Source organism: Onychomys torridus, chromosome 2, assembly GCF_903995425.1.
Source record: "Onychomys torridus chromosome 2, mOncTor1.1, whole genome shotgun sequence".
Taxonomy (NCBI): Eukaryota; Metazoa; Chordata; class Mammalia; order Rodentia; family Cricetidae; genus Onychomys; species Onychomys torridus.
In genome coordinates, this window is record NC_050444.1 from 158,908,536 (window position 1) to 158,936,120 (window position 27,585).

A 27,585-nucleotide genomic window follows, 5' to 3' on the forward strand; every position below is an offset into this window, starting at 1 on the left:
ATTAGTTTTCAAGAGAAAAAAGGGCAGCAGCATTCTTCTGCCGGCTTGTGTTTTAGACGTCACCACTATACTCATGTGCAGAAGACAAGAATGGACAGACAGAGTGTCTCGGCCAGAGCTCTAAATGTGATGGAAATTTTATCAGTGTTATTCCTGAGCTACAGGCTGAAGCCACACAAGGAAAATAAATAAAAAATCTGGGCAATTCTTCCTCGTACCTATACTTAAGTATGTCTTATTCTCCTGACTATCCCTTGAAAGTCCACAACTATGCCCTCAGGTGTGGCTCACTTTCTTCTGGGTGCCTCTTTCTATCCTAACCCTCCTGCTTAAGTCTATACTAAAATATAAAATATTTTTACTAAGCCTCAATTCTGCTTTGTTTAAAAAAATATATGGTGGGGCATAGTGACTCACACATATAATTCCAGCACTTGGGAGGTAGAGGCAGCGGATCTCTGTGAGTTCAAGGCCAGCCTGGTCTACAAAGTGAGTTCCAGGACAGACATGGCTGTTACACAGAGAAACTGTCACAAAAGGAAAAAATAATCTGAAAAACATGTTAGACAATTAAGTTTTATCTTAATTCCTTATTACTTCACTATGAAGAAGAAGGGGAATAAGAACACACAGAAAACTTAAAGCAGGCCCTAAGAACTGAGCAGCACTGGGTTGCTGGAGGTGCCCAAGCCAAGCACACTTACGGGAGAAGGTGAGCTCGGCCAGGGGCACGTCACAGTCCATGCAGTCATCAATGAAGCAGATGCATACATTCTCAGCCTTGACCTCCACTCCAGAGATGCGTGGGGCCTGCATGGCCCCTGGGCTATCTTTACTGCTGGGGGCCAGGGCCAGGGACTTCAGAGGCTCTGCATTCTTGAACAGCCAACTTGCAGCCTTCTTCAGCTGGCCTTCAAGAAAATCAGAAGGTGAGCAGTCACACCACTTCCCAAAGCTTTACAAGGATCTGAGAGTGAGGATGGGGAGTGGGGGGATATAGCAGGAATTCTGCTCTTAAGCAAACAGAGAAAGCTCCCACCTGCTTGTTGTACACCTTCTATTCAAGTTGATTAACAAAGACTTTTTTTTTAAGATTTATTTATTTATTATGTACACAGAAGAGAGTGTCAGATCTCATTACAGATGGTTGTGAGCCACCATGTGGGTGCTGGGAATTGAACTCAGGACCTCTGGAAGAGCAGTCAGTGCTCTTAACCTCTGAGCCATCTCTCCAGCCCTGATTAACAAAGACTTTTAGGCCTTCTTCTGGAGCCCAAAGAAGGGCTAAATAAGCAAGAAAAAACTAAGTATATGAGGGTGAAAGCAAATCAGTTCACACCATGATCTTTCTATGTATGCCTCTTTTTTTTTTTTTTTTTTTTTTTGCTGCAAAGTTTTCAGTTTAAATATATACACAAAACAAAGGCAATTCTCTGGTAATCACAAAATTACAGAGCTAGAATTTCTCTCTAGGTCATAAAGCAGATAAGAGCTGTAGAAGGGAGTCCAGGCTAAGTGGGAGAGCACTTAGAATGTACAAGGCCTTATGCTTAATTTCCAGCACTTCACACTTCAGAAAGAAAAGGGAACACTTTCTCTCTCTCTCTCTCTCTCTCTCTCTCTCTCTCTCTCTCTCTCTCTCTCTCTCTCTTTCTCTCTGTGTGTGTGTGTGTGTGTGTGTGTGTGTGTGTGTGTGTGTATCCATCTTCACACCCAAACACATATAATACCGAGAGAAACAGAGAAACCAAACAAGTGTAAAGGCTATCAGGAAAAACAACTTTGACTGTATTGCTTTTTCTTAAGAGAAACAAAAGGTGGGTTTGATGTGCCATGGTAGAAGGACACAGTGTGCAGTGTGCCATAATACAAAGGACATAGGTTCCACATCCGATAGACCTCTCTTTAATGTACCTTGGGCCCACACTAATAGATAAACTCAGACAAACTTACTTAACCTATCTGAACCAGTTTTCTCATCTGAAGTCTGGGCAGTAATGGCTATTTCCAAGAGTTAGGAGACTCCATGAGAAAACCTAGAGCCAGGCTGGGGAGAGGGATTGAGCTCAAAGTGCATGCCCACTGGGTTCCATCATCAGAGATGCATAAAAGACAAGTTGTCTGCAGCTGTGATCCTAGTGCTAGAGACACAGAGGCAGAAGGATCAGGAGCTCAAGATGATCCTAAGCACAAGGGTTCAAGGCTGGCCTGAGCTACACAAAGCTAAATAAAACAAAGATAGGCCCAGTCAGATGACTCAGAGGGTAAAGGTACTCACTGCTAAGCCTGACAATTTGAGTTCAATCCCCAGGACCCACATTATGGAAAGAGACAACTAACTCCAAGTTGTCCTCTGACTTCCATACACACGTAGTGACACGTGAATATTCACTTACATACATCTACACAAAGAAAGAAATGTAATCCCTGTTGGTTGGTTTGTTCAAAAGACCAGAGACAGAGCTATAGGAGCTCAGCACATGGTCATGGCTGTCAGAATCACCACCATTACCACCACCATCAGTAACCAGAACTAACAACTACTTTCCAAGTGCCAGGCACTTTCGAAAAGCCAGGGCCTCCTACCCAGGTAAGGAAGCACTAGCACTGAGAGGCTCAGCCTGGGGCCCCTGATGAGGGCAAGGAAGAATCTGACCCACGCAGCCAGCCACTCACTGTCACTCTCAACTGAGGAGGAAATAAAAGGAAGCATGTTGTCAAGACAAACAGCGAATTACCTTGACACACCAGAAGAGCCTTGCGACAGTCATCCATGCTGAAACCCAGCTCCTGCAGTCTAGCCAGCTGTAACTCTAGAAGACAATTTCATACAGATTACTCCACAGTCCAATATAAAGGGAACTAGTAACATTTCCTTTCTTGAGGTAAAATGGGCTCCTAGTGTAGAACTCTATCATGTGTACCTTGGAATTTTCCATCATTTCCTTATGTTTATCTTTAAAAGTGAAAGACTATCATTAAGTGTGAGCAACATTGACTCAAAGTTTTCAGAGAAAAGTCTCAATTTTTAAAACCAAACTTGTAGATGAGCCACACAACTCCAGAAGCAGTTGTAAGGGGAAACCCTGCTGTAAGCAGGAGCAGTAGCTGTAGAGTCATACTTTACAATCATACTCAAGGACAAGCAATTAGATTATGATCAATTGAACTGTGCATAAGAAACTGAAAAAGTTAACGGTGGGTGGGGCGGGGCTACCACTAAGGTAGATAAGTCAAGTACTAGGGAGGACTGCCATAAGTTTGAGAACAGCATGGATGATGTATGACATATCCAATGTTGGATCAGTCGGGATGCAGAGTAAAACATGAGAGACAGAGAGAATAAGTATTATCAAGAAGACTGCCTGGGTTTCCAAATAGACACCTACCCAAGACAGGATCTAAGGTGTGTCTTGTCCCTTCTCTGACATCCTCTCCAACTCCAGATGCCCCTGGGAGGCAAGTGCTGACAGAGTCTGCCTCCAAGGCTGCTGTCTCCGGGGCTGCAGTATTAGCTTGCTCTGGGATGGATTTTGCAATGGCAAGAAACAGCTGAACATCATTATAGGAGAGCCTGATATCCAGGGCTTGTAACTGAATCTAATGAAATGTAAAAGGTAGCAAAAGTTTTAAAGCTGCTTTCGGCTTTGTGCCTACACATCACTCACACATAATTCCTACTTTATGTCTCAGAAGTCCAGATATCACCACAACTTCTCACTTAAAAGACTGCAAATATCTTGAAATTAAACAAATAATGATGAGGTAATAACTCAGTCATCAGGTAATGGTTACAAAACTGAATGAAATTTAAAAAAAAAAAAACTAAACTAGAATAATTACTAGAGTAATTAATACCTCACAATATAAGAATATGGCTGGGGGTGAAGACCACATAATGATAATATTTTGTTAATCCATTTTGCACAGACCCATTACATTTTTTTATCTCTGAAATAAATTGATCAACTGTGATGGGTAGCTTTGTCAACTTGACACAACCTGTAATTACTTAGGAGGAGAGTTTCAGTGAGAGACTGGCTGTATCGAGTTAGCCTTTAGACATGTCTCAGAGGCATGTCTTAAATTGATGTAAAGACCCAGCCCACTGTGGGCAGCACCATTCCCTAGGCAGGAGGTGCTGAGGTGTGTGAGAGTAGAGAATAAGGCTGAGTGTGAGCAAGAAAACAATCATGTATGCACTCATTTCTCTCTGCTCTTGACTGTGAATATGATGTGACTAGGTGTTTGAAGTTTCTGCCTTGACCTCTCTATGTTGAACCATAACCTGAAATTATAGATGAAATGAACATTTTTCTCCCTAAGTTGCTTTTCATCAGGATGTTTTATCACAACAACAGAAATGAAACCAGCACACCTACAAAACGGATCTCTACGCCTATACTGTCAGCACTCAGAAACAGAGGTAGGAGAATCAGGAGTTCAGGCCAGCCTAAGCCACATGAGACCCTGTCAATAATAATAATAATAATAATAATAATAATAATAATAATAATAATAATACAATAATAATAATAACATTGCTAGAAATAAAAACAACAATGATGAAAATCTTTGCTTTATTCAAACATAACCTTACATTGGTCAAGTCTGGAAGTACCCTTTCTGAAATGCATTCCTCCTCAGAGATGAGCAATTTAGCTCCACTGGTGAGGGCAGCACAGACGCTGCAAGCAGGCAACACACTGGACAGAGTGCAAAGGTCTATGAAGGAGCCTTTCCTTATTCACTCACTCAGTTTTTTACCAGTGAGGTACTGCTGAAACTCAAAAGCCACATAGCTTTTCTCTTTCAGGCCCTCATGATTCAAGTGGACTGATTAATTACTGCCCAATTATCAAAGAAACAACACCTGGCTTAAAGGTGGCTCAGTGGTTCAAAGCACTTACTGCTCTTCCAGAGGACCTGAGTTCACTTCCCAGCATCCACATGGCAGTCACAACTGCCTATAACTCGGACTCTTTTTTTCTGGATTCTGTGTGCATCCACACACACAGACACACAGAGACACACACACACAGACACACACACACAGACACACACACACACACACACACACACACACACACACACACACACACACACACACACACACACACACGCACACACACACACACAGAAATAAAGAAAGTGAGATCAAGAACACCAGAGCTATCAGCCTCTCTTGCCTAGCTTCAGCTTCAGTCCTCCCCTCCTCCAACACCTCTCAGTCCCAGTGAGACCTTCTGCTTCTGCCCTAATTCAGTTTCTTGACCTGGAATGTCCTCTTTCCTCTGCTGATTTATATCCTACCTGCCCCGCACTCTACCCACTATTCCTACCTATGTTGAGTTCTGCTTTCTATCAACTTTTTCAGAACTTCAAAATGATACCAGCCTGTTAGGGAGTCTTTTATCTTTGTCTACACTGCAAGCTCCTAGGTGGCACTGTATTCATTACATCTGCTGGGGTAACTACAATGGTACTAGATTCAGAGTGGTCAACAGTGTCTGCACAGGGGACCAGGAGTGCATCCATGGGCTAGATGCTGCTCAGCATTACCTCTAAGATGGGTGGGAAATCATCACTGTTGAACGCATCCATCAGCCCGGAACTATTCTGGTAAGAAGAGTTCCCCACCAGCTCCACTTGGATTTGAACTGGATCTACAATTGAAAGAGCTGTGTCCTGCTCATTCCCTAGTCGGCAAGAAAATACCTGAAAATGAAATGTAATACAGCAAAGATTACTATCTGCCTTGAGAGGGCTCTACCAGTTGGCAGCACCAATGGACTTGTCCCAGGAGCTATCAGCCCTCTGTTCTCACAGGACCCATATCAACTGTTGAAGTAAACGCTGCAAAGATTTGGGCTGCCACTCTAGCCTGAGGTCAATTGTAGCTATAGTGGTTCATGTGCAGGAAAATATTCCCAATTCATCCACAATGGCTTACAGATCTCCTGCCTTTTGATCCAATAATCTCACTTTTCTCTAGAAACTAGCCTAAGTTTGAAATAATACAAAATATAGAAAATTTCACTAACCACTTTATTAGTTTTAAAAAAAAGAGCAAGTGAGGTTGTACCACATCTCCTTGGTAAAGATTCTGCAGTCACCTAAAGGTAGGAGCTAATAGCCAGAGTGGTGACACACTAAGCCCATCCTTGAGAGACAGTGGCATGAGGACCATAAGTTTCAGGCCAGCCTGAGCTACACAGCAAGACCCTGTCTCCGGAAACATGAAGAAACAAGAGAGGGAAGGAGAGAAAAGACAGTTGAAAAGACTGTACAGAGGCTGGGCAGTGGTGACACATGCCTTCAATCTTAGGAAGGGCAGCATATCACAGGTTATGTGAAAATGCAGCCCCATCAAAATATCAAAAAGCACCGGGCGGGTGGTGACATACAACTTTAATCTCAGCACTAGGGAGGCAGAGGCAGGTGGATCTCTGTGAGTTCAAGGCCAGCCTGGTCTACAGAGCAAGATCCAGGACAGGCACAAAGCTACCCAGAGAAGAAACCCTGTCTCCAAAACCAAAAACATATGTATATATGACAAAGCTAGGCATGAGACTCCTGACTGTAACCCCAACACTAAGAAAGCTGAGCCAAGAGGACTGAAATTCAAGGCCAGCCTGTGCTACATAATGGAAGCCTATTTCAAATGAACAAAATAATAGTAATATTGACTTTCTTAAGGACAGGACTGAACACACCAAATTAAGAATATAAATTATATATGGAACAGGTAATTTCCCCTGCTCTCAGAATTCCTAATTTAAAGCACATTCGTGATGAAAGCTACCAGACAGGTACATAGGAATCCATTAAATTTGGTTTCATACTCTATGTGCATGAAATATTCTGCAATGCTAACAAATAAACAAATATGCTTCAGGGTAGACAGGAGGAAGGACCCCCGCTCTGGGATCAAATTCTTTTATGTGTTCAGAAGGAGTATGAAGGAAAGAAGGGAGCATTCCTGTGAAGCTACTCTCATCTTATGGACCTCTATCTTCACAGGACATTTCTTAGCACTATGGAAACCATGGAACACCAAAGCCTTTCACTATGTTCAATCCTCCCAGTGATCTACCACAGAGGTCCTAAAACTGAGATCTGGCTCTGCCAACTCAAAACTAGGCATCTCAAATATTCTGCCACTCCACTTTTCTGAAACATGGGAGCAGGAAAGTTTCTTCTTCCTTTTCTCCTTTGGAGGATTCAGCTATACAGAGCCCAGTTTGTACAGTTCCTTAATCAGTCACCATGATGCCCCACTCAAAGCTGGCCTTGTCATGGCCTGGAAAGCAAACAAACTTCAATTCCATGATCAACTCCAACATCTGAACACCCAGCTCCTTGTCCCAAATTGAGCTTTATTCACCTTACAAAAGCAAACGGTCAAGGAGAGAAAACCCCTGATTAATTCAGCTACATCTGAACCTCAAAGGAAGAATAAAAACAGCTTATGATAAAAATGAGTAATAGCAATCAATGGAAGTAACACCAAGTTCCATCAGAAGGTTCAAGAGGCTGAGCAAATGTTCCACCATTTGGTGAGAGGAATATCCACTGAGATCCCTGAGCCAAGAGTGAGAGGAAATCCCTCAGCTAAGAGCATCCCACAGAGATGGCTTCTGCATAGTCTCCTCTGTTGTTTCCACAACCCAAGGCTTAAAAGACACAAAGTGAACCAGATGGTGGTGGCACACACCTTTAATCCCAGCATTTGGGAGGCAGAGGCAGGTGGATCTTTGTGAGTTTGAGGCCAGTCTTGGCTACAAAGGGAGTTCCAGAAGAGCAGGAATGCTACACAAAGAAACCCTGTCTCCAAAAACAAAAACAAAACAAACAAAAAAGACACAGGGTAGATGCTACTTAATACTGCACATGACATGTCCAGGTGACAAAGGTTACTCAGGTACAAATTACCTCCTTCATAATAATCACACCAGTCAGAGACATGGTCCTTTTGGTCACACATGACTCTCCCGAGCGTCACTAGAGATCAGATATTCCTAAGGGATGGATACCATATAAAATCCTCACCGCCTGTCCCCTTACCCTAGAGCCCTGTCTCTTAACAGGGAAGAGGATTCAAGGCAAGCAGGACCACTGCCTAAACTGTGCAAACCTACCATGGAGTTTTTCTAAGACTTTAGAGAAAAAATATTCATTTTCCTTTTTCCTTCAGGGACTACACATTAATCAATCCCCAATTGGATCTCACTTCTAAATCTTCCTTGAGAGATCATGAGGGAGATCTTGTAGTGTAAGCCACTAACCTGGCATTTGCTAAGGGGCCCTGTGGTGCATGTTTTTTAGCACTGGAAAGAAATACTGCATCAATCCTGACAGGAAGAAGACCCAGACCACACAACAAGGTGCTAATAGGAATAGGCGCTAAGAGGGACTGACTCCCTGACTAACATCCTGAGGAGCGTATGAGAAAAGTCCTTGTGTGCTCAGAGCCTCACTCACACTGGAAGACAGACACAGGGGAGTAAGCTACCAGACTGGAGGAAAAAGCTACAAGAGAAGGCAAAGGCCCTTCACTGAATGATGTTTCCCTAAGAAGAGTTCAGGAGGCCGTGATGGTTACAGTGGCATAGGTCTATAATCCCTGCTACTCAAGAAGCTAAAGCAAAAGGATCAAAGGTTCAAGGCTAGCCTAGGCAATGGACAACCAAAACAAAAAAGGACTGAGCTGAGCAGGGAATGTAACTCACCTCAGTTGATGGAGTGCTTGCCTAAAATGCACACACACACATATTTATAAAGATGGAGTCTTGGGTCTTTTCCCAGTCCTACTGACTCAAAAGCTCTGGAGGTTGTGCCTAAACAACTTGTCATAAAAAGGGGCAGGGTAGGAATGTAGCTTGGTGGTAAAGTACTTGCCTAAGCATTCACAAGACCCTCAGTTCCATTCCTAGCACTAGAAAAATAAGCATTCAGGAGGCAAATACTTTTCTAGATGTTTCTCTCTGGATCCCTCTGCAGTGCTGTGGTCAACACACAAACTTACCTCAATGCCAAACAAACTTCCTGAAAAGGGGCGATCAGCAAAGCGGGGCTTATAGGTGAGTACCGTGGTACCTTTCAGAATAATGGCATTGGTATCAAAGCAAGACACATCTTCAACAACCACAAACTCCGTGCCTGCAAAGGACAGCATCATCAGTCAAGGCAAGCAAGGAAGCTGGCATCACCTGGCTGTCCCAACACAAGTGGCACAGGTGTGCCAGGTAAAGACACTGTTCCTTCTCAAAGGACAGTTCTCAATGTCCTATTTCACTACCTTCCCAGACTCAGAATCTAGTAAGCACAGGTGAGCTAATGAAGCAATGCCTGGCAGAAAGAACTAGAATGTAGTTCCTCTATTCAACATGCATTTTCAAGACAAACAGAGAAATGACATTCTAGTCATGGTGGGAGGCCCAAAAAAAAGATACGCAAAAGGTAAGAAGAGCATCCTCTCTCAGAGGACTTAGAAGCCAAGGAAGAAGAGTCAGATGGGTTGGTCAAGCAGCATGGGGTATCACAACAGCTTTGCACAGCTGTCCACACTGCCCACAATGAGTGCAGATCATTGATGTCCAGCCGCCACTGCTGCTAAGTGCTGACAGATCTCTACTCAGCTGGGTCTGCAAAACTCACTCACACTGGGTTTTCATCAAAAAACAGTATGAAGCTAGATGCAGTGTTTTATACCAACAATCCCAGCATTTGGGAGGCAGAAGCTGAGGCAGGAGGACTGCTGCAAATTCCAGGTCAGCCTGTGATACAGAGTGAGATCTTCCTCTAAAACAAAAAAAAAACACTTTAATCGTAGCACTCAGGAGGCAGAAGTAGGCAGACCTTAGTGTTTGCAATCAGCCTGGTCTATGTGAGATCCTGTCTCAAAAAATAAAGAGGTGTGGCTGGCACAGAGAAGTTGTCCTGTACAACAGGTCTGAGCTAACATCCAAACTAACACACACTGGCGCACACTAAAAACAATCACCTGTTACATTGACCTTGACTTCCAGGTGCCTCTCATTGGACACAGGCAGGGAAGACCGCTTGGTGACTACTCCACTCTTAACGGTTTTGGGAACAACAGCAGATTCGCTGCTGGCATTGCGGTGGCGTGCAGGAGTGACATTTTGTTTCTTAATGTCACTGGGAGTGTGCAAGAAGTCATGGACCAACAGCAGCCAGTCAAATATGAGAAACACTCGGAGATTGTTGAGAACGACAGTGAAACAGGAAGAATCCTTTGTAGATCTTCAAGAAAAAAGGCAGGAAAAAAAAAAAAAAAAAAAAAAACAGAATCACAAAGATGGTATTTCCATCACTGCCAAGGCTTTATTCAGGCCCAGTATTTTTTTTTTCCCCTTTTCTTCTGTTTTTATGTTATCCAAGATGGCCTCAAATGCCTGGGCTCAGGGATCCTCCTGCTTTAGGCTCTTATGTACCTGGGAATTCAGGTGTGCAGCACCATGCCTGGTCCCATTCCAGTATTGCAGAAATAGCCAACTTTGAGCATGGAAACACTCTGAGCACTGTTTTATGAGCACACAAAGTATAAGCTTTCTGGAGGTTAATCACATTTTTTAAAGAACTATTTTATCTTATGTGTGTGAGCATTTTGCCTACATGTATGTCTGTTCACCACTTGCATGCCCAGTGCTCAGGAAAAGTCAGAAGAGGGCACTGGATCTTCTGGAACTGGAGTTATAGACAGTGTGAGCCACCACATGGGTGCTGGGAACTGAACCCAGGTCCTCAGCAAGAGCAACAAGTGCTCTCTCAATCAATGAACCATCTCTCCAGCCCCTCATTTGAAAAAAAAAAAAGAACTCTATCTAAGAACGTGGGATAGTAGAGCCCTCAGCTAACATGAGTCCACAATAGGCATTTATTAGGCAATCTAGAGACATTTTTTTTTTTTTGCTGTCTTTAACAATAACTATTATTAGTAATAATAACTGAGAGGGCACCAGGCAGTGGCTGTGTGAGCCTTTAATCCCAGCACTTGGGAGACAGAGGCAGATGGAACTCCATGAGTTCGAGGTCAGCCTGGACTACAGAATGAGTTCCAGGACAGCCAGGGCTACAAAGTGAACCCCTGTCTCGGAAAACAATTATTATTATTATTATTATTATTATTATTATTATTATTATTATCATTATCATTATTATTGAGAGGGAACAATTGGCACCTGGTAGGTAGAGTTGGAATGCTCCTAACCATGCCACAATGCATAGGAAAGCCTTATAGGAGCAGCCTGATCTGAAATATCAATACAAGCTAAGCATCCCAATCCAAATACCCAAATGCTCAAATCTGAATTGAGAACCTTTGGATGTTCTTTTCATTTTTGAAGTTATATATGTTATGTGTATGGGTGTCTTCCCCTTACGTATGTCTTTGTACCACATATGTACAGTGCCCAAGGAGGCCAGAGAAAAGCATTGGTACCCTGGGACAGAACTTCCAAATGGTTGTAAGTCATCATCTGGGTTCTAGGAATGAAACCTGGACCTTCTGCAAAAGTGCTTGAACTACTGAGCCATTCCTCTAGCCCCTGGATATTAGAAGGTTTATTAGAGATGTTTGACTGGCAAAGCCTATGCGAATTCTCCAAAATATGAGGGGGAAAACCCAAACTCTTCTGGCCACAGGCCCTACAGTGCTACCACTGGGAAAGGCTGGTCCAGTAGGAAGAGCAAAGGTTTAGAGGTCAAGAGGCCAGACTAAAATCTTGTCACTCTCAAGCTGTGTGATCCTGAGTATATCAACCTGTTCCCTCATATATAAAATGAGAACTAACATTGTAAGCGAAAGCACCAGGCACATGGCAGGTGTCCCCTAAATGCCAGCTTCTTTCTTGACAAACAAGTCTAAAATTGATGAGGCCTCTTCTTAGAAGCTCAGGACTGCTTCACAAATGTCAAGTTCATTCACCAGTGCTATCTGGCTTCTTTAACTGCAACTAAGCTCAGACCCCAGATCTTCTAGCCTGAGGAGGACATTGGCCATAAATGGAGAGCAAGCGCACTAGAGCAGAAATGGGCAGAGGGATGGGCAGGGGACAGGGACTGCTTTTATAGTCTTCACTGTTCCCCAGAAAGACTCTCAGGCCTGGCCTGAAGCCACAGTGTCCTCAGGGTGATGGCAGCCCTATCACCACACTAGCAGGCAGAGAGAGGAAAGGAGGCCAGCAGAGGCAGGCTAGGGGTAGGTCACAGGGTTTGGGAGTTGAACCTGATTTTGTGAAAGAGACCCTGGCTCTGGCTGCTACATTTACTAGCTCCCCCCATGCCTGTGAAGCGCTGACTTGGGGATGTGCCTGAGGCTGCTCTCTCCAGTCTCGCTTCTGTTAACCTGGCTCACTGCCTCTAGTAAAAGGGCATGGCAAGGCACAGTTCCTTCTCACACACAGCATTTGTCACAGAAACACTCTACTCTTTTGTAATGGACAAAAAATGTTGCCCTCAGTAAAATTTTTCCACCCCATTCTGAGCAGGGACTGTCAGGCCTTGGTGCTAACTGGAAAGTCAAGTGTGTCAGACCCTGTTCTGGAAAATAGTTCAAGCCTTCAAACACTGTGAAGTGATTTATACTTGACATACAAAATCCCAACAGAAGAGCGATTCTTCCTGAAGCAGTTCTCTTCTCTCACTAACAAGGGTGCGTCTGTTAGCAAAAGCCAAGGTAAGAAATGATTGTTTGACTCCTGAAATTATATGCCTTTAGTATGTGAGCAGAATAATACTTTGGGCCCCCTGTATATTAAAGATATGACAAGGAGGGGACAAAGAGGTGACTACTTTGGAAGTCACAATTAGTAACAATAAAGCAAACACCAAACTACCCCTCTGCAGGACGACCAAATACATGGAAGCCTCCCGTTCTAAGAAACATCTTCATAGAAGCTGCCAAACACACACAGCACATCCCAAGGCTACACTCAGCCAATGACAGAGACCGGAGGGCATGAAGAGTTGGTGGGACTCAACTTTGACATCAGAGGCCCAGGTCTAAGTGGTGACTATAAGACTTTTAGCTATACAGTCTTCCAAGAGTCACTTGGTCCTTCTCCAGATGTCTCTGTGTGTGTGAAAGGGGGGCGAAATTGCCCAAGTTTGCAGATCTGGGAGGATTCAACTGGCAGAAGGTAAGAAGGCTGGTCAAGGCAGGGACCAGCAAGAAACCACTAGCACTGCCACTGATGGACTCCTAATGTTCCTACGAGGGCTAAATTGTCCCATTTGCTAGGCCTCCTAAAGGATATGGAGAGACCAACAGCTCCTCCCTTCCAAAGCTAAACTGGGAGTAAGTCTTGAGTGGCACACTAAATACCAGCCATACAAGTACAAGAGTAGCTGTAAGCCACAAGAATCTCACACTAGGACAATAGTTCACAGCCTGTGGGGTGAGACCCCTTTGAGGGTCATATATCAGCTATCCTGCATATCAGATATTCATAATAATAGCAAGATTACAGCACTGAAGTAGGAATGAAGTAGTTTTATGGTGGGGTCAGCACAGGACGAGGAGCTGTATTAACGGCTGCAGCGTGAGGAAGGGTGAGGACCCCTGCTCCAGGGGAGCAGGAAAGGCACAGCTACGACAGCCAGCCATAACGGCGGCTCCGGGTCCACGTGACCCGCCAGAAGGACTCAACTCTTGGGTCATTCCAAAAAGAGGAAAGTGAATCCCAAAGCCAACAGGATACATAGCTATAGAGAGGAAGATTAAGACGTGGGGCTAAGGTCTGTCTCATTCTAGGACATTTTCCCTTCCTCCCTGTTCCCACTGCCTCCCATAATTCCAGAGTCAGGGAGACCTGACTAAACAACTGTTTGGGTCAAAACCGCCTTTCCTTTCATGTAGACCAAAAGGTTTTGGCTTGGGTTTTTTCCCTTAAACTCTTCCTTCCCCGAGTCACTTTACAAATTAAAGCTTACAAGGAGGTTGATTTTTGAGGATCTGGCTCAATGCCAAACTACTTTTTTTCTTTTTTTTAAGGCAACAGAGACATCTTTTGGTGAGTCCATGATACTGCAATGGAGCAGGTGCTGTTAACCACACATCACAGTGCTGGTGAGTGACACCAGTGCTGGTGAGTAGCGGTGAGCCTCCAATTTTGGGGTCCGTTGATGTTCCAAAGCCCACTGACCACAAAAGAAAATATCGCCATAAAGACAGTCCAAGCTGGAGGGCTGGAGAGCTGGTGGCTCAGCGGTTAAGGGCACTGACTGTTCTTCAATCCCCAGCACCCACCTACAGCTCACATTTGTCTGGAACTCCAAGATCTGACACTGTCACACAGGCATACCCACAGGCAAAACACCAATGCACTTAAAATAAAAGTCAATAAATTTAAAAGAAAAGAAAGACAGACAGAGTTGGGGGTCCAAGTGTGGGGTACATGGAGGTAGGAGGATAGTGACTTCAAGGAAAGCCTAGTAGGCTACACAGAGAGACCTATGGAGGTGGGAGTGGGGACAGACAGAAAAAAAAAAGGAAGGCAGAGCTGGCTGCAGCCTGCCTCCACTACCTGAAATGCAGTTCAATCTGAATGGAGCCCTGGGTGGCGCTGCTGCTCTTGGAGGGCTGAAAGATACAGTTGAACACATTGGTCATGCCAGGGCTGGGCTTCTGCCCAGCATAGCGGGTGTCAAATGCCATCATAGAATGGGAAACCAAGTTAATGGACTTGGTCTGGTTGGAAAAACTCTCATAGAGCAGCTTACATTTCTTAAAGTCAAATCTGAAAGGGAAGAAAGCAAACAAAAAGTTAAGCACAGTCCCACCTTACAAAATTAAGTTCAAGTGTGAAACAAGAGCACCGTCATCACTATATCAGAGTACCTTTCGATCTGAGGTCCTGCACTGGTTTTGTTCACAGGCCACTGAAAATGCAGTTAATGGTGCTGTACTTTAAACCTTTTCCATGTGCAGAGAGATGATTATATCCAGAGGAATAACAACATACCCAGTCTATTATATCCTTGATGGTTTACCGTCCCATGTCCCATCCTAGGCTAAGAAAGCCATGTGTTAAATCATAGTCCCCAATGGATATAAAGGGTCTCTTTTGACCTCCATCTATGAAATTACAGCATGCTTGAGGCTTCGCTTTCCAAAGTCAGCCTGCACATCTGTGAAGACCACTATAGCTCACTAGAAGCAACCAGAACACATCCTACTCTGCACACAGGGAAATAAGTCCAAAGGTTTCCAAGTAGGGAGCTCAGCCCAGTGTTGTCAATTTTCAAAACAGTTCCCATTTATATTCTCTGTCTGTCTGTCTGTCTGTCTGTCTATATCTGCATCTGTCTGAATTCTCTCAATTTTAAAACACTGACCCACCAGGCAGTCACCAGTGATGCTCTGCCCAGAACTGTGCCAAAACTGTATAGACACAGTGCAAGGTGCCCCCTACCCCTCACACTGGTCAGACCATGCTCCAGTGCCAAGTGTACCAGAGCACTGAAGTGCCACCCAAGACTACTCCAGAGCTCTTACTTTTACTACTCCAGAGTTCTTATTTTTCAGTCTGTCCTGTCAAAATGCTCAGCACATGGGGTACAGTGACACACCTATGTCCCAGCTACTCAAGAAAAGTTGAGGCTGGGATCCTGGAGTTCAAAGTGAACCTGGGTAACACAGCAAAACCAAAAGAATAACCAAAGCAAATGTTCTGTCACTCAAAAGACAAAACAGCTGAGCAGCCTGTCCCCCAGCGTCCTAGCTTGAGAGGAAAATACACCTTCACAGCTTTAAGTCACCAGTATTTGGGGCAGGCTGTTAAAAGGACATAAGCTAACCTGACTTGGCTGATAGGACAACCAAATTGAAACTTCTAATAAAGCACTGGGGGTGTGTGTCAGGGGCACAACTCTATGGTAACCGATCAGCACCACACACACACACACACACACACACACACACACACACACACACACCTCATTCTCATTCACATACAAACATGATCACACACACATGCATGCACACACACAAAGCACTTACACACTTCATTCGCCTCAGATCACCATTGCACTCTGCCCTCGGCTAATGTGAAATGGGTACATTCTCACATCGCTCTTACTACCAGTAAAATCACAGAGTTAATCAAAGTCTGACCTGGCTAGGGAGCCAGTGCCTTCTTTTCCTTTCGGATCCTTGAGCTCCAGACTCACATTCACCATATCGATGAGGAAGCACATGCAAGTGTACACTTCTCCGCTCAGCACAGTCTGTGAAAGGAAAATGCTAGTCAACCCTCAGGTGAAGGTGCCAACCTGAAAATGAACTCAAAGGCAAAGAAATCTAATCCACCTGCTGTCCCATCCACCCCCCTCTTCTGCTCCCCGCCATCTTGGAGGACCACATGGGTGACCATCAGCAGAGACTACAAGTTATGGAGGAGCACCCAGTCTATCTCACTCACGTGAATCCTTGGATCCTGTAGGTCGTAAGGCCGCATGAACTCTTCTATGGGCTCCCCCAGATTGTTCTCTAGTAAGCCTCGGATCAGCTTGTATTTACACAGATCCAGGGAGCAGTGCACGGATGACAGACTGCCATGGACAGATATGTCTGCAACAGTGTGGCTTATTTCTCTATGAGAAAGAAAGGAGGCCACTCTCAGAAATAAGTCACTAACTGCCTTGGTACAGCACAGCCAAATGTAAGGCTACAATGTGGCTACTACATTATCAGCCAGTTATTCTCTAACTTCCAATGGCAAAAAAAGTTACGCATCTCCAATGATCATGTTACATGTATGCCATGCTTTAACTACAGAGAGACTTTTAGCTCCCACATGTACATGGAAAAAAATCCTCAGATCTAATGAGCTGGGGATGTAGCTCTGTAGTAGAGCATTAGTCTAGCACACATGGGCCCCAGGTTCCATCTCAAGCATGCCAAATAAGTGCACTCACAAATATGAACATACAAATACATACAAATACACATATGAACTAATTGTTTTTATTTTACATACATGATTGTTTTGTCTGCATGTATGTCTGTACACCACATGTGTTGAGTTCCTGCAGAGTCCAGAAGAGGGGATCTTATCCCTTGGATATGGAGTTATATGTGGTTTTCAGCTGCCAAGTGGATGCCGGGAATTGAACCCAGGTCCTTTACAAGAGCAACTAGTCCTCAAAACTGCTGAGCCATCTCTCCAGCCCCAAGTTTTGTTTTGGTTTGGTTTGGTTTTGCAACAGTCGCACACTGTGGCCCATAGTCTTGAACTCATAGCAATCCTCCTGCTTCAGCCTCCTGAATATTGGGATTACAGATGTAACCACACCAGACCTAACTAGCCTAGTAATAAGGAAAATCTCACAAGACTCAAAAATAGCTTAAACATTGTAGTTGGGGAAGTCATAAGGACCAGATGCCCAGCTCTTAGCTCCTGCTCCCACAGGAGACAGCAGAAGAGACAAGTCTTCCCTCCTGAGCACAGGGCCCTCATTAAGATAACACCTGACCGTGCCTGGAGGAGCTGGAGTAAGACTGAAGATGCCCATGGCTGCCAGGACACACATGCTTCACCCTAGGCCTAAAGAGTTCTCTCTGCCTTCCATGGGTGCAGCAGGCATCATGGGTCCTCCATGTACAAGATCTGAATACATGAACTCAAAGACTGGGATTTAAAGAGGAAGATGTGCAAATCTATATTAAAAAATGAAAAGAAAAGAAAAAAAACTGCTCTAAGGCTGGGAACAAATATAGTTCAATGGCAGAGTACTTGTCTAGCATGTACTATGTCCCTAGGTTTGACTCTCAGAACTGCCCAAAATAAGTAAATAAGTAAATAAATTTGACTTGTCTGTAAGTGAAAACCTATATATAATAAAACTGCTGTTTGTTTTTACATGAGAGGGCAGGGGTAAGGTGTATACATGCTGAATGCAGGTATCCAGGGAGGCCAGAGGCATAGGATCCCCTGAAGCTGGAGTTACAAATAAGCCGCCTGACACAGGTGCTGGGAACCGAACTCAGGGCCTTTCAAGAGCAGCACACACTCTTAACCACTGAGCCATCTCTCCAGTCCCACATAGAGTTTTAAAGAGCAAGAATGCAATCAACAAAGGACAACAGGGAAGCACTGCCATGTGGTGCACTGGTGGGTGAGGAGTGGACAGCACATTTGCTGCTGTGTTCTCGCTGGCTGACAGAGCTATGCCACCCCACACAGCACTGAAGGGAAGGGGAGAATTTAGAGAAGCAGAGAAGAAAAGCACTTCTTAAAAACCATTGCTTGCAAAGAAAACCCTGAGTTCAGTCCCTAAATAAGAAGTCCTTAGGATAGCCAAGCCAAGATAGCCAAATACAGCCCATGCCAACCATAACTGGACACCAGCCAGGGAGCTCTAGAATAACAGCTTCCAGTGAGAGAAATACCCCAATGAGCTAAACCAAAATGAAAAACAGCATGAAGTGAGCTGCCCAAACCTGGGGACTGGAAAGGACCTGTTTAATGGGACTATTGCAAATATCTTTGGGTTTTGTTTGACTTCGTGTGTGTGTGTGTGTGTGTGTGTGTGTGTGTGTGTGTGTGTGTGTGCAGCTGTTCATGGAAGCCAGTAGAAGGTATCAGATTCCCCAGAGATAGAGTTATAGGTGGTTGTGAGCTGCCTGACATAGATAATAGGAACCAAACTTGGGACCCCCAGAAGAGCAGCAAGTTCTCCTAACCATTGAGCCATCTCCAACCTCAGCAAATCTCTTTGATTGCTATCTAGACACTTTCTATCTTTCTCTGGAGTTAAAATGCAAAATGCTGCTTTCTCCCAAACCAAAGCAGCATAATGAAAGATGTCACATGCTGTAATCAGTGCTTCCAGCCCACATGTGTGGGCCAGGCAACAGAAGCACTCCCCAGGCCACAACCTTCCTAAATACACACGCAAGCTTTGGCCCTGAGCATGACTCTGCTGGTCTAGGGTCATTGAGTTTCCCAGGCAGTTATGAAGCCAATGAGAACTGAATCAGTGATTGCTCTCAACTACAGACACAAGCTTCCTGCACATGAGACTAACTTCAGGGTAAACTGGGGCAGCCCCTTAGTCTTCATGGAGCACTCCCAAATGGGCTTCCTGATATGGATGGGGAAAATTGCACCAGGGCAGTTATGCAAAGTAAATGGACTCCAGCGGGTCTATTACACTTGGCCCACTTACTCCAAATGCCCATCTTTTCCAGATACCCTGCCTGTTCTCGCTACCTCCCTATTACCACTTAAAGCCATTCTAAATTCCAACTCTTCCCTCTTTGTCCCCAAGGCAAGGTGACAAAAGAATCCCCGAATCAAACACTAAGTTAGAGCCATCTAAGCATCTTCTATGTCCCTAAAAACCTTAAGGTCTGTGACAGCAGCAGTTTCTCTTTCATCCCAGAAGCCCTCTTGTCTAGCACGTAGCAAGGACTCAACATTCACTACATAGGTGAACAAGTGTTCCTCACTTACCTTACAGCCCTGATTTCCAAGCTACTAAAATTCTACTTACACGGTATTCAGATAAGACACTCACTTGTCCAAATTCCTCTCCACCTGCAATTTCAGCCTACAAGGCTCAGTTAAGAGACTTCCTCCTGTCTGGCGCACAAAATAGGAAGGGAAGACCAGGTCCCCACTGCTGTTGTCAGAGGCTTGAGAGCCCTCTCTGGGGCGTCTCTCTGCAGCAAAGATGTCCATGTCCTGCAGATCCACGACAATGCAATCCAGCAGGCAGACATGGTCTTCTACAAGGACCCAAGGGAAAAGAGGTAAGGACAAAAGTAGCAAGCAGAAAGGACTGAGCTGGAGCAAACTGCAGGGTCAAAGTCAGTTCATCCTGTCCTTGAAAATCAGAACCAGTTGCTGCCCTGCTCTCTACTACTCAGCAACCTGGCCATCGGGGCCTCAAGAGCCCACCATACATAGCATCCATCATAGCTGTGTCCAACACGTGCTGCTCCCTGCCCTCCACACCTGGCCATGCTGCTCATGTCCCAGCAGCAGAACTCTTTTCTCAAGCACACACTCACTATGTTTAGCCATTTCTATTGCCACTGATCAAACCCAAACCACCTTCATCCTTGCCTACAACACCTCCACAAACAAATCTTGCAATGTACCTATATTAATTCCACATTCTCTCCACAAAATACTTGGGTAAGAGAAAACAGACTGAAATGTTTTCTTCCTATGGAAGCTTCAGTGGCTATGTTTAATGCAAAACTCCCTGCAAATGCCTACAAGGTCCTACCTAAGCCCACAGCCCACTTTTCTGACCTCACTTCAAGCCATTCTCCCATTTGCTCTCCAAATTTCAGGTCTCCAGGCCTTTACATCTCCCAAAAGGCCATGCTCTTTGCTTCTTGGGCAGCCTCATCAGTATCACGACCTTCCCACCTCAATCTACATTGAGTCCTCAATTTTCTTCTTTCCCATAACATGCACTATAATCTGTCAATGCTCATGTTCATCCAATATCTTTCTTCTGTAAGTACCACCCCGGGAGGGACTGTAACTAAGGGGATGTTAACATATATGCATTAATATACATATACAGAGAACAGAGTATTATAACACCCATCATTAAGCAGGAGCGTGGGAAACAGTTCTTGATGAGACAGTTGTACTACAGATACATGAACCCATGAGAGCAGGACTTATCTGTGAGAGAGCTGTAGAACAGTGATATCATGACCACAGAGACCCTAGGGAGTAGCTGTAGAACCACATGGAGACAGTGTGAAACCACGGCCTTGATCCAAGGCCAGGTACCATGGATGAACGAATTTTAGTGAAAACATCACCTGGGTAGGAGAAATGATGTTGGAGCAGACATATTCCTGTAAGACATTCCAGACCTCTTTGTGCATGTTTGCACATATTCACACACATGTAGATCAATCAATGCCCGTGTACATTCACTTGTGTACAGTGGTCAAAGGTCAGTGTCTTGTGTAGTCTTCCTCAACTGTTCTACACCTATTTTTTCATCCAGGTCTCTCACTCAGTCTGGAGTGTCTGTCCTTGTCCCCAACAAGCCCTAGGGATGCCCTGCCTTCCCTCTCCAGCACTGGGATTAGACACAGGCCAGTTCGTCCAGTTTTGTCATTGTCATTGTTTGACTTGAGTGCTGGGGAGCAAACGCCAGTCCTGATGCTTATGTGCAAGTCCTTTATTGACTGAGCCATCTCCCCACCCGCCCCCAGATCTCTTCTCGCAGGCATCCACCTGTGTGTCAGGCTGGCTGCATGTCCAACCGTCACCATCGTAACCACTTACAGAGTGGTTCACAGCAACCCTTCAAGTACCGCCAACAGAGCTCAGAGACAGAGTCACACCAATGTCTTCTTCCAAAACTCACTATCCAGCTCTACCACTTACTAGCCACATGACAGGCCAAGTTACTTCATCTCCTCCCTCCTGTGAAGGGGAGATAAACCATGAGCAGGGTACCACAAGGATAAGTCCATGCAGATAAACACAATGGCATTTGACTCATTGATGTGTTCAAGAAAACGCCACAATTATGAACAAAATTATCTTTTGTCAGCACAGCACTAGTCTCTAGGACTATGAGGTCCTGCAGGGAGTCCACCAGTCCTTGGGTCTATCTAGCAAAAACAGAACCTCCCTCAGTGGCCACCCTTCACTGCCCACAGTGCAGCCACACTGAGCTCATCTCGGCCACCTCTTACACTATGCCTCCCTCTCAACTGAGTCCCTCACTTTCCAACACAGCATCCATCCACAACATGTGGAAACTCCAGAGCTCAGATCAGGCCAGGCTCAGAATGACAGCTTCTTACATTCACCAGAGGAGCACAGTCACAACACTGGAGAGGCAGAGGCAGAAAGTAGAGGTCAAGCTAACCTAGGCTATTTATAGAGCCCTGTCCCAAAAAGCCTGAAGAAGAAAATAATAAAAAAATAAAAAACAAGAGTACCCATAGCAGGATGACTCAGACCTCTGAGAGTCATTTTACAGTACTTTTGCCCTTAAGCCTCACTGACACTAACCTTAGTGTCTTTGGGGTGTGTGCCTGGGGGAGGTGGGGGGTGGGGGGACAGTGACCTGCAAGGACAAGGTCTGGGTAACAGCTTATGAGGACGCAGGACTAGCTGGGCTGCCACCATCTGCTGGAAGCCATATGGACCTGTAAGAGTCCCACAGACAACCAACAGCCTCATCATGCCTATCGCATCTTCTAAATAAATCTACTTTAGAAGTTATCTGAGACGAAACGCACCTCCGACACTCATGCCTCACACACAGCATCAGGCCTGGTCATCACACAGATACCAGCTCATGTCAGCCTCCGCCATGACACCACACTCCACAGAGCTCCACGGAAGGGCTCCAGGACAGCCCCCACCTTTGCTGTGCAGCTACTTCTTACCTGGGCTTCTGGAACTTTGGCTAACAGGTGGCATGGCCTGATGCCCACGCTGCTTGACGGAGGCACTGGGCACAAACTCACTCTTCAGGCTGCCAAGGCCCATTCCTGCAGGAGGCTTCATGAACAGCCCCTGTGCGTGGGGTCCCTTGGGCTCCTCTGAGTTTGTCATTTTTTTCACACTGTGTTTGGGGGTACCTGATGGAGAGGTTGAAGGCACAGATTCCTAGGAGGAAGAAAAGAAAACTAGAATGCAGAGATGAAGGGGTAACAATGCCTTTCCTAGCTCAGAAATCACATCCTAGTCCCTAGGTTCTCTAAGACTCTACAGTCGATACACTGCCCTCAGACCCTAGACACAAGGAAGTGAGGGACGTGACACCCACCACCTCACACAATTATCTTCAAAACTGTTACCAACAATTCCACACCTGTGGAGAATTACAGCAGCACTGCAGGAAGACACTGTCTTTTGGCTCAAGAACAATTTGTCAAATTCAACCAAAGCAAATCTCTCAACTATACAATATATTTACTGCTTTGGGGAGAGGGAAGCTTACTGTAATTAAAAAAAAATGTACCTAGGGAACTGCAGATGTGCCTAAGGTATCAGAATGCTTCCCTAGTCTGCAAAAAGCCCTTGGTTCAATGCCTAGCACCAAATAAACTGGATGTGGTAGCACATGCCTGTAATCCCGGGTGGAGGTGGAAGGGGTTCCAGGTTCTCCTCAGCTACCCATCAAGTCTGAAGGCAGCCTGGGACTAAACAACAAGTATCTAATGGCAATAGGGCTGCAATAGTCACCGCAGGAAGGTGTTTGTGCACTCGAGTCTCCCACACTCATCTGCATTGCCCATCTAAGTAACCACAGAAATGAAACAAAAGGCAAACAAAGGTGAGCCGCCCATGTCAGGCTTCTGCTCATACAGAGTAAAGCCAACCCTGGGGTTCTCTTGAAAGAACAGGACTCTTTTTTCTTGCTGAGTGCTTTTAGTTGATGCTACAGAGTGAGTCAGTCATTGGTGTTTCAACTTCTTCCTTGGGTCCTCAGGACCTCTCAGAGCCCTGTCTGTGTGTGACTTCTGCATCATGGAGCAGCTCCTTCTTGGCCCTCTCACGTGCACCCTGGCAGCTTGAGAAGCAATGGTTCTCTGCTGCTGTTGCTGCTGCTGCTGCAAGGCTCACAGCTTTGGAATAAAAGGTGGCCGGGGGTGGTGGCGCACGCCTTTAATCCCAGTGCTCGGGAGGCAGAGGCAGGCGGATCTCTGTGAGTTCGAGGCCAGCCTGGTCTCCAAAGTGAGTTCCAAGAAAGGCGCAAAAGCTACACAGAGAAACCCTGTCTCGAAAAACAAAAAAAAAAAAAAAAGGTGAAAAACCCGGAGATCTCTCCACTTCTTGAGCAGTAATTACAGCTAACAGTAACACAAACTTCCTGCATTTTTTTCAAGGACAATTACCAGGTAAATGCTATCATTTAAATGTTTCCACATTAAAAGTGCCCTAGTACTCTGTTTACTTCAACCACAGAAAGTGTTTTTGCTCTTTCACTTGACTTACCTCTCCATCCTCTCTGTAGTTAGCTAAAATAAATCAATGGCTGGAGGAGATCAACTCGAAGCTTTTGAGCAACTCTGACTTAGAAATTATGGTTTAAACACAAGCCATGGTTGAGAAAAAGAAAAGGCAAGTATACACCAAAACTCCAAACATGTCTTCCATAAGATGGGGTTTTTAAGAAACTGTTCCCACATTCAGAAGTCATAAAACCTGAGGGCACAGAGCACAAGTGCTCAAGTGATCTACAGGCTCTGCGTCAGCAGTATCTCGTGTTCTGGGTCACTGGACTGCGTATTAGACACACCTCACAGGAGCAAGAACATCAACAAGCAAGTATAAGTACAAAGTGGAAGAGGACAGTATCAGCACAGAAACCATCAGTCAACACTGGGCTCGTATGAGGAGGGAGCTGCACAGCTAAGCAGGCCAGATCACAGAGATCTGAACAAATGACACACTCCACACAGCCTTAGGAAGTTCCACCGAACAACCACAAGTGTGTAACACAGCAGCTTTCCTAGGATATCTGGATATAAAATGAGGTCATTCAGGAAGTACTAGTCAGGACTAAAAAGACTCTTAATACAGTCCTTAAGAAAGGCTCCTCTGCTCAGTCGAGAACTCCCCAAAGCAGCCACACAAAAAGTAATAAAGCAGGCCTCTCCCACAGTGAGGTATTTAAAAGGGTCCGCATTTGGGGGCTTTGACTGGTTTTATTTTGTTCTATTTTAAGTACATGAATGTAAACTGACTGCTGGATCCCATAAGGTTGTTTTTGTTTTTGTTTTTGTTTTCCAAAAAATAACCAAGAAATTAAAGAAAGGGAGGGAGGGAGGGAGAAAGGAAAAAAGGGAGGGAGAATCCACATCATACCTTGAAGAAAAGGCATTCTTTGTAGATACTGACACCTAAAATCAAATCCTCATAAACAAAGACAAGCAAATTTTTGTTATTAAAATGCTATAATTTGTACTGTTATTTGGCTTAACCATTATAGGACTCTTTGTAAAAACATCTTGAAATAGTTTGGCAATTCTTTATCCACAGCTAACTTTGGAGCAAACTTGTCAGCTCATACACAGACACATCTGATACAATGAGTCCATTCCTTTTTCTGGAAGGGGAGAGAAACAAAATAGTGCTACTTACTGAACTAGATTTCTGACTACAGATAACCCCCTGCCTCAAACATTTAGTGTGACCTCAAAATAAAGATGTATTGATCTCTTTCTCTCTCTCTCTTTCTTTAATAATAAAATGTTACACGTGGAAAGAAAAGAAAAAAAAAATGTACCAAAAACACATTGCAAAGAACTCACACTATATGACTCCTGAAACTTTCTGTTACACTCCTTAGACCTCCAGAGAGAGAGGGCAGCTAGAGATAAAGTGTTGTCAGGAAGAGCCAAGGAGCTCATCAATAAAGCATACATACTGGACTCACCATTACCAAGTTGCTAGATACACACACAAGAGAAGGGGGCATGCTCCAACACATGCGAGAAAGATCCCTGTGCTCCTGAGCCTGCAACACCCTTGCCCTATACACCTATGCATCTGACTCTTCAGCCAGGCCTTTCTTCCACCCCTTGTAAAAGAGCCAGCCAATGTACTTCTCCCAAGCTCTACGAGCTGTTACAGCAACTTACTGGACCTGAGGAGGGATTGTGGGAACCCCCTAATCTGTCGCTGGTTAGTCAGAAGTGTGCGACACCTAGAACTGTGGTTGTGTCCACAGTGGCCCCAAGCTGGCTAACTTCAGGTAGCTGCACCATGACTGACTTAACTCCCAGCAAGTTTCTACAAAGTTAGAAAATGGAAGATGTAGAGAAGCCGGCACACAGATGGTGTCAGAAGTGCTATGAAGAAACAGAGATTCTTTTTATATGTAGAGAATTTAGCACAAATGACATACAACGGTGTTCAACAAGCATCAGCTACTCACTGCTATTTTCTCTGTTCTTAGGAGCTTACGATCAAATCTTACACTCACCTCCTTGAGGCCTCCCTCTTTTCCTACATGACTAGCTGCTGGATGACAAACAGGCAGAGCTGGTGTGTGTTCCAGTGCCTTTTCCATACACTAAAGACGAGTTTGAACTGAATAAGCAGAGGGAATGAGGGCCTGGAGACCAGCAAGGAGTGGTGGGAGCATACCCTGAGAATGGCATCTCTGCTGCTTAGAAATGTCGCTCAAGCTCTTGGAAGGCAAAAACCCGTGAGAGGATGGATCATCGGAGTGTCTCCAAGCCACTCAGCTTCGGAACTCACCCGCTGTTCACACTCAAAGAGCCCTGGCTTCCCCAAATACAGAGCAAAAATGCTGGCAAACCTCCAGCCCAGGACTCCAAACACGGTAAGAAACAAATGTCCAGGTCATTTAAATCTGCAAAGCAGGACATGAGCTAACATTTTACCACTAAGATATTTTTAGTTGTCTTCAGGTAAAAACTGGACTAAATCAGGAAAACAAGTCATCTAGAAAGGAATGCCCTTTTAAAAAAAATTAATTTACTATTACTATGAAGGTACATGATGTGTGGGTGTGAGTATGGGTACATGTGAGCATCAGGAAATGACTTTGGGGATCAGTTCTCCTTCACTGGGTTCCAGGAATTGAACTCAAGTGATCAGGCTGGCTGGCAAGTGTCTTACCCACCCAGTGACCTCCCGGGACTCTTATATGCCTGTAGAGAGCACTGTAACCAGGAAGACTGGTCCCACAGGGTTGTTAGCTAAAAACAAGTTAATAGCACTTGATGAGGGCTACAATGTAACACTCTTTCAGCTGCAAAGGTTAAGTGAAATGTCAATAAAATGCTAAAGAAATCTCCCAGCTACAGGGCCTCAGAAGTTAACAGCAACCCCTGAGCTGTAGACTGGGGATTTTTCAGTTCACATTCAAATTCAAGTTAAACAGCCACAGACGCTGGGGGCTCACCTTATCCTGTAAAAAAGTCCCAGGAAAACCCGCAAAGAGAAACTTGTTCTTCACTTTCAACTTGCCCAAATTTGCTACTATCAGGTTATTTGATCTGGAACTTTCTGGAATGAGAAGCACAGGGGCACCAGCTTCGATATCCAGAAGAACCCTCGAGCATCGCTGCGCCTGGTCCCTCACCTGGTCAGAAAGGAAAGTACCCAGAGACTCGGTTAATTCTCCAATTTTATAATCAGACCTCTACGGGGCCCAAAAACTTATACAGCAATTAAAGAACACAACAGTTTATTTGTGGCCACCAGAGTAAATTAGAATCGGGAACAAAATGATAACGGAAAGTACCCAAATATTTGGAAATTAATTTCATACTTCTAAATAGCCTAAAAATTAGAGAGTAAATCATAAGAGAAATGTGAAAATACTTTCACAACGTTAATGAAGAAAATATATTAGATTACAGGACACATGTAATATAACAAGGACTCTTACCAACTATTCATCTCACCAGGCCTGTGCTGCTTTTAAATTTGGTTGATTTGGTGTTTGTTTGGTTGACTGGTTTTTCAAGACAGAATTTCTCGGTAGCCCTGGCTGTCCAAGAACTGGATCTGTAGACATGCTGGCCACAATCTCAGAGATCCATCTGCCTCTGCCTCCCAAGTGCTGGGATTAAAGTAT

At 44.7% G+C, this 27,585-nt stretch overlaps 1 protein-coding gene across 5 annotated transcripts in view; it reads right to left on the reverse strand.

Annotated features, from left to right (window-relative positions):
- The window catches only part of Vps13d (vacuolar protein sorting 13 homolog D), a 229,558-nt gene that overhangs the window by 142,689 nt on the left and 59,284 nt on the right, over nucleotides 1-27,585 (reverse strand). For all 5 annotated transcript variants that reach the window (XM_036179299.1, XM_036179301.1, XM_036179300.1 and 2 more), the window contains exons 25-36: nucleotides 26,908-27,087; nucleotides 22,412-22,634; nucleotides 19,549-19,759; nucleotides 16,449-16,620; nucleotides 16,142-16,254; nucleotides 14,553-14,765; nucleotides 10,007-10,269; nucleotides 9,029-9,162; nucleotides 5,563-5,718; nucleotides 3,390-3,600; nucleotides 2,739-2,813; nucleotides 705-911 (exon numbers count right to left, since the gene is read on the reverse strand). In XM_036179299.1, the coding sequence (XP_036035192.1) occupies nucleotides 705-911; nucleotides 2,739-2,813; nucleotides 3,390-3,600; nucleotides 5,563-5,718; nucleotides 9,029-9,162; nucleotides 10,007-10,269; nucleotides 14,553-14,765; nucleotides 16,142-16,254; nucleotides 16,449-16,620; nucleotides 19,549-19,759; nucleotides 22,412-22,634; nucleotides 26,908-27,087 (2,158 nt within the window). The remainder of the gene's footprint in view (nucleotides 1-704; nucleotides 912-2,738; nucleotides 2,814-3,389; nucleotides 3,601-5,562; nucleotides 5,719-9,028; nucleotides 9,163-10,006; nucleotides 10,270-14,552; nucleotides 14,766-16,141; nucleotides 16,255-16,448; nucleotides 16,621-19,548; nucleotides 19,760-22,411; nucleotides 22,635-26,907; nucleotides 27,088-27,585) is intronic.